General features: G+C 37.5%; 1 protein-coding gene across 1 annotated transcript in view; it reads left to right on the top strand.

The window, feature by feature from the left end:
- OTOGL (otogelin-like) overlaps positions 1 to 7,929 on the top strand; it is a 233,420-nt gene that overhangs the window by 194,727 nt on the left and 30,764 nt on the right. The window contains exons 40-41 of the mRNA XM_006871844.1: positions 5,497 to 5,638; positions 6,514 to 6,699. Coding sequence (XP_006871906.1) covers positions 5,497 to 5,638; positions 6,514 to 6,699 — 328 coding nt within the window. The remainder of the gene's footprint in view (positions 1 to 5,496; positions 5,639 to 6,513; positions 6,700 to 7,929) is intronic.

The following is a 7,929-nucleotide window of genomic DNA, read 5'->3' as shown; positions in this document are numbered from 1 at the left end:
GCTCCACACTACACGTCTCGCTGCGGCTCCAAGTTCTCGCTGCGGCCTGGAGCCCACCCTGAGCCTCTGATTCACTGGGTCTGGGTGGGACCTGAAACTATGCTTTCCTATCAAGTTCCCAGGTGTGGCTGGCGTCCACGCTATTGCTCTGGAAAGCCTGCTTGGAGAATCGTCTATTGTAGATTCATCTATTTCTTTCTTCAAATCTGTTAGAGTTTGCTTTATATATTTTGGAGCTCTTTCATTGGTAGCATAGATACTTATCATGGTTATATCATCTTGTTCAATTGTCCTTTTAATCATGAGATAATGTCCATCTTTATTATGCTGGATTTTGTCTTAAAGTTTATTTGATCAGAGGTTAGTACTGCCACTCCTGTTCATTTTTTATTGCAATTAGCTTGGTATATGTTTTTTCCATCCTTTGACTTTTAATCTGTTTTTGTCTGTGTGTAAGATGTGTCTCTTGCAGAGAGCATATTGAAGGATCTTGTTTTCTTATCCATATCGCCACCCTCTGTCTCTTAACTGGTGCATTTAATCCACTTACATTCAATGTCATTATCGATAGGCATGGATTAATTGCTGCCATTATGTTTTTGTGTGTGTGTGGTATTGCTGCTTTCTTTGTTCGTTGTGTCTTCCTGTGCTGAGTTCATGTTTTTTGTGTTCTTTCTTGTCAGTTTCCTCATAGTTTCAATGTTTCCATGTTCTTCTTGGATTTTCATTTTCTTGGCATGTTGTGAAGTATTAATTTTCTTTGAGGTTACCTTATGTTCCATTAACTTTTCCCTCCATTTAATGCAGTCTATTTTATCCTGTAAGCTACCTGACCTTCTCACCATCTGGATTGCTGTTCCTACGTGTTTACCCTCTTTTACATTGTAATTGTTTTGATCATAGACTGGCCTCTCAGATTCTCTGAGTTTGTTCTTATAGTTTTGTTCTGTTCTCGATTCTTCCTTCTGTTGTTAATTCTGGGAGGTGCTGCCACGTACATTAATCTTTGGTTGTTGTCTGTTCTGGTTGGTTCCCAGACCACAGACCTCCCTTTAGGATGTGTTGTAGCACAGGGTTGACTTTGGAAAAATCCCTTAGCTTCTGTTTATCCTGTAATGTTTTGATCACACTGTCATAGTTGATTGATAGCTTTGCTGGATAAAGGATTCTTGGTTGGCAGTTTTTTCTTTCAGGGTTTTATATATGTCTCCCCATTGCCTTCTTGCCTATAAGGTTTCTTCTGAGATATCTGAGATTAATCTGACTTTCTTTTCTTTGTATGTAACACTTTTCTTTTCCCTAGCTGCTTTCAGAATTGTCTCCTTATCTTTGATTTTGGAGAGCTTGATCATGATATGTTGTGGTGATTTTCTTTTGGGATCTATACTTCCTGGGGTTTGTTGAACTTCTTGAATGTTTATCTTTTCACTTTTCAGGATGTTAGATAAATTTTCTTCCACCGGTTCTTCAACTATTTCCTCTGTGGACTTGTGTGATTCTTTCTGTTCTGGAATGCTAACAATAGATACCTATTATTCCTCTTCATGTTGTCCAACATGAATCTTAGACCTTCTTCAAATTTTGTTATCCTTTTTTTCCTGCTTTTTCTTCTATCTAGTGATATTGAGAAATTTGTCTTCCAGCTCACTGGTTCTGCCTTTCATCTTCTCTGTTCTACTCCTTAGCCCTTTCATTTGGACCTCTTTCTGTAGGTTTTGAATGGTTTCCAATGCTGTTTCTATCTTATTTGATTGTCCCTGTAGCACTTTCCTGACTTCTTCCTTATTTTCCTCTACTCCATTATAAAAGGTTTTGAAACATTTTATAATCATTTTTCTGAATTCCTTCTACGACATTTCCAAGGCTTTCTCTCCTTCCAGAATGGAATCCAGGTTTACCTCTATGTCATTTGTGTGACATTTCATCTTGTTTCTAGACATGTGCTGATATGGTCATCTGCTTTTACTTCTTGGACATGTTTAGTGTTTATCTGTGGCCTTAATACTTAATTGAGTGTGTGTTTTGTTATTTTTTATATTTTCTGATTGCCTCCAGGTTTATGTGATCAGGATGCAGGCTTCCCTTTTCACTCATCTTATTGCTTAACTCAGAGTAACTTTCACTGGTGTTTTCTGCCTCCTTGGTGTATGGCAGTTGGTATTGGTTCTTGCCTGGATTGTTGGTGTGATTGTAGCTTGACTATCTGGCAGCAATTGCTGTCTCTTTTTGGGTAGTATAGGGAGAGAAAGTATCCCTCAAAGGTAAAAATCAAAAAACAAAACAAAAATACACCAAACAACAACAACAACAAAAACTGGATTGAATTCTATAATCACAGAAATGGGAGAGGAGGGAGAGAAGAAAAAAACTTATAGCATAATATGAGTATGATTTTAATATCCTCGTTCAGCTTCTTGCCTTCAAGGCTTCCTGTTAAATTTCAAGATGCCACTGTTGGTATTTATGCTGTTTTTCAGGGTTTCATTTTCAGCCTGTTTTGTTTTGTCCTTTTCCCTATTAGTAAACAGTTCAGGGCCAGCTGTGGCTATTTTGAGCTGGCTGCCTTTAGTTTTAAATGGTGAGAGTATCTGTGTGCATGTGTGGCAGAAGAACCCACCAGTGGAGGTGGGTGGTGTCCACTCACTCAGGCACCCTCTCTAGCCACCAGAATGGAGGTACACAAACAGTGGGGGCGGCAATGAACAGATACCAAAAAAAAATCAGAACTAAGCAAAATTGTCAATGTATATTGTCCACCTTTGTTCTGAGGTTCTCGCAGCATTCTTCTTTGGCTGGTCTGCTCGCTCCCCTGCTTGGTCTTGCTGTTTGGTCTCACCCAAGTTGTTGGCTCTGGGCTGCTGAGCTGGCAGATTCTAAAGTACGAGATTTCTTACTTCTGCTACAAGTTCCACTAGCTATAAGCCTTCAAACTTTTAAAATATTCCTAGATATGTGGTTCAGAGTTTTGGAGCTCTGCCCTGAACCCACTTCACCTGGTATTCTGTGGTATTGCTGACGGAGAACTTCACTGCATCTATCCACCATCAAGTTCTATCTTCCTTCTTCTAGAGTTTTGTTTGTGTTTTCCTTAATTTTGTTTATGATTAAAAAAAAAAAAATGTTGTCTGTTTTCCTTGCTGTGTTCCTTAATTTATTGAAGAGCCCTAAGTATAATTCTTTTGAATTCCTTATTAGTTTTATTACCATTTCTACCTCAGGAAGATAGTCTGCCATATATTTTATTCATTTACTTGAGCCACTTTGTCCGGCTTATTTGTGTGATTTCAAGTTGTCTGCTGTCTATGAGCCATTGTGGTGTTATTGTATTTATTTATTGATGATATGTTGGTTTGTTTCATCCTGATTTTTGTTTTATTTTGTCTTTATATGTTCAATTGGGTTTCATGGACATGCTATTCTGTTTGGTTGTTTGGTGTTCACTACCTGTCTGTAGGAGTGTGAGGTAGCAGATGGGAGTTTGGGCGTGTGTCTCTGTTCATTGGTCATTTAGACCAGCTGAGTGCAGACTGAGGGGATGTTGTCAGCCATCTACTGTCTAGTAAATGATGCAGGAGCAGGTGATGTCACTCTCTTAGTATGTAGGGTAGCAAATGTGGCTATTGTGGCTGGTTAATGGGGACAGTCACTGCCTCCTGCAAATGGGATGTAAAAAAAAAGTGAAAAAGAGAATAAGATAAAAAAAGAAAGAGCAAAAGCAAAATGACACTGGGTGTGAACACATGCCTCCAGTGGCAGAGATGGCAGCTATATGGTATGCAGCTCATTAGATCACATGCTGCCAACCATGGAGGCAGTGTGTGTGCTGAGTACTATCTGTCACAACACAGGCCTCTGAGTGCAGAGGTGGAAGGTACATGGCCCATGGAATGTGTGGTCCCAGCTGCCAAGGAAGTAGTATGATGATGGGCGCATATGCTTGCCCCAAGTCACAGAGGCAGCAAGTATTAGATGCATGATCTCTGAGAATTCATGTCACTAACTGTGAAAGTATACACATTAGGTGCATAATTCACAGGAGTCCCCCACAGGCCACCAGAGGAACAAAAATGATAGTGGGACATGGGAGGGATAGAAAAGCTGGGTCGTTAGTAGGCAGGGAAGGGGTGATGGTGGTGGTGTGCCATGGAGTTGGTTCTGAATTATAGTGACACTATATAGGGTTTCTGAGGCTGTAAATCTTTATGGAAGCAGAAAGCCTCATCTTCCTCCTGTGGAATGGCTGGTAATGTCAAACGGCTGATCTTTAGGCTAGCAGCCCATCTCATAACCACTATATTCTGGTCACTGGAGGATAGGGGAAGGGAGTGAGGGGAATGCCCTCTTCTTATCACTGGTGTAGGAGCCATCACACTTTTGGTAAGGGCAGTTTGTTATATGATCCGTATCCTGACTCAGTTCAATGGAAGGGGCCTACCAAATCTAGTATCTCCAGCTGACACCCTATAGGGCCTCTAACTCTCTGCATGAGTCTTTAACCCACATGACCAGGGACTACTGCTGGTGAGTGGTACCATCCTTGTTTATTGACTATCCCCCTACTCTTTGGTTACTCGCATGCCTAGAGTTCTTGCTGCCTTTCCTACACTTTCCTTCCTTAGATCTAGCTTGTGTTCAACTCACCTTGCTCCATTCCAGATTTGTCTAGACTGTATGTCTGTTTTATTAGGGATTCAGTGAAGTTGCCTTCCTATGCTCCTCATCTAGGAAATGTCTAAAAATGACCACCCTGTGCCAGGATGCCTGTCAGGGTACCTCTGCTCTGTACTTCAGCTTATTTGCTGCATTTGTTCTGTTTCTTCTTCCAATTTGTGTTTGGTCTGATTCTTTATCCTTTACTCTAATGCCAGGGTTATCATCTGTACTGTATTGCATTAGACAAATCTGCTGCAAAAGATCTTTTTAAAGTGTTAAATAGCAAAATTACCAGTTTAAAGTATAAATAGCAAAGTTACCAGTTTGAGGACTAAGATGCACCTGACCCAAGCCATAGTATTTTCAGTTGCCTCAAATTCATGCAAAAATTGGACCATGAATTAGGAAAACCAGAGAAGAATCAATACATTTGAATAATGCTATTGGCAAAGGATACTGAAAGTAGCATGGATTGCCAAAAAAATACTGTCTTGGAAGAAATACAGCCAGATACTCCTTAGAAGTGAGGATGGTAAATTTGTCTCTTATTCTTTGGACATGTTCTTAAGAAGGGATCAATTCCTGAAGAAGGACTTTGTGCATGATGAAGTGGAGGGTTAGAGAAAGTCCCCCAATGAGTTGGGCTGACACAGTGGTAGTAACCATGGACATAACAATTGTGAGGATAATGTTGGATTAAGCAGTGTTTCATTCTGTTGTGCATACATAGATTAGCTATGAGTTGGAACTGAATTGATGACACCTAATAGCAACAACAAGTTTAGGGTCTTTAGTGGAATAAAACAATATTACTCATCCCGTGACAAAAATCTCTCTGTCTAGGTTTCACCACAGGATTTCTGTGAAAAGATGTGGATCAATTACACCTATTTTTGGAACTATGAATGTGATGCACTTTCTGCATATGTAGCTCTGTGCAACAAATTTGACATCTGTATTCAATGGAGAACACCTGATTATTGCTGTAAGTAGTTATAAAGCAAGTAACATTTTTCAACTATTAAATAACACTCCACTTATAGCACCAGCTTATTATTTTTTATAGTTTTAATTTTTATCACTAAATAATTTGATAATAAAAAAAGTGGAGAAAGGATAATAGACAAACAGAAGTTCTATAATAAACTTCTGAAGTGAAATGCAAATAAATCTCTTATGTGCCCTTCTATTATTTTTTTCCCTCTTCTTCCCCAGTTATAATCACAATTCTAGCTTATGATTCATAGCGAATATATACCATTTTAAACTTTAGCATACATGTACTGTCAAATTGTTCTCAGCTAAAGTTGTACCAACTTACACCTCCACAAGCTGAGTTTCATTTCTTAATATTATGACTTTTAAGATCACTGAAAATCAACAAGACTTTTCTAAAATGTCTTTTAGAAACTGCTCAGCATTCACAGTAACTTTTACAGTGAAGGACTCAACATATACCTGCAATATTTTTCTTTCTTATGATTTGATTGAATTATTTAAAATACATTTTTAATATCTTTCTTTTCAAATTATTTTATCTCCTTTTGCTGCATAAATCAAGAATTTAATGCTAGTGGACTCTAGAAGCCAGACTTTGACTGACCTTTGGTCATATATATTTGATATAAATTAGATGAGCTTTTCTGATTATAACACCCAATGGTAGCTGAACACATGGTAGATGCTAAAAAATACCCATTGATGGTTTTTTTTCTGATTACATATAAAAGGAAAAATGAACATTTAAGAGTCTGAAATGTGAAAAATTCATTTTCAGAAAGATACCAGATATCCATTCCTTTTAATATAATTGAAATAAATTATTTATCATTAGTAAATTTTATCCACCGTGACTTGTAGCTTTGAGTTGCCCAGAAGGGAAGAAATATCAACCTTGTGTGCAGCCTTGTGAAGCAAGAACATGTCTAAATAAATGGTTTTACGATCACTCCTCATGTTTGAATTTAAGAGAAGACTGTGTGTGTGAAAATGGAACCATTCTTCACAGGCCAGATTCAGCTGAATGCATTCCAGAAGAAAAATGTGGTAAGAAACAAAGTGAAATAGAATTTTTAGGGATCTGACAAACAAATAAAACATTTTTAGATCTTAGAGATGGGCTGAGAAAGATTGATCAAGTTAACCTTGGTGTTGGAAAGTAAATGAGTTCATTTGCTTGTGGTTTCAACATAATATGATTTCATTTGAAGTTGACAGATGTAGATGCTTTGGTGGTGATCTATTTTAATCTCTATCTTTGCCTATAATAACTGGGAGAAAGGATGGCATATTACAAATTCAGGTGTAGATTGAATTCAAATCCCAATCACTCATCTATCAGTGACTCATCTTTACCTTTCTGAGCATTGGGTCATGAAATTGTGAGGAAAATAATAGTTTATCCCATAAAGAGGGAGCCTTGGTAACATAGTGGTTAAAGTACTTTGCTGATAACTGAAAGTTTTGATTTTCAAACTCACCAGCCACTCCATCGGAGAAACATATGACAGTCTGCCCCCATAAAGAGTAACAGTCTTGGTAACCCTATAGGTCAGTTCTACACTATGCTTTAGAATCACTATAAGTCAGATTCAATTAGACAGATATGGAGGTTTTTTGACTTTGGATTCCATAATGTTATTGCGGGGATAAATAAAATAATAAAAATTAATTGACATTTACCAAAGTTCCTTAATAAATATAAGCAGTCAAGAAATGAAAACAGTATTATATGTGGGAGAAATGTTTGACATGTCTACTTTGATTTTCATACCATTTTATTCTGATGCATTAGCTTCAAGAAAGTGGTATATGAAAAAGCACAAAGTTGAGAACATTGCAGAGCAGTACTTTGCCGGCCTTAGGATTCATTATGCTCATGATCAAGGTCAGAAGTAGAAGTGATTTGCTAATAATGAAAGAGAAAGGCTGATGGAGGTGAAATGTATAAATAGTTTCAGGAACAAGCTTATGTTTGACTGTGGAAGACTGAGAATTCTCAGATGTGCTTATGTTTGTCCTAAAAATAACTTTAAAACTAAACCCAATAGAGACACTTAAACAATATTTTCTTTAATTGCCTACTTTCCCTTTTTAGATTTTTAAAGTGGAAACATTTTTAATATTGATGACACAAGTATTAATATGATGTAGGAACTACTGTATTTCCTGGTACCAATTATTTCTATTATTTAATATTTTAATGACAATTTTATATATCAAAGTAAAGTATTTGTGGGGTCACGTAGTGTTTTTAAAGGGTGTTGTTGTTGTTGT

The sequence above is a fragment of the Chrysochloris asiatica genome, unplaced genomic scaffold, assembly GCF_000296735.1.
Source record: "Chrysochloris asiatica unplaced genomic scaffold, ChrAsi1.0 scaffold00175, whole genome shotgun sequence".
NCBI lineage: Eukaryota > Metazoa > Chordata > Mammalia > Afrosoricida > Chrysochloridae > Chrysochloris > Chrysochloris asiatica.
This window is presented reverse-complemented; position numbering and strand designations above follow the sequence as displayed.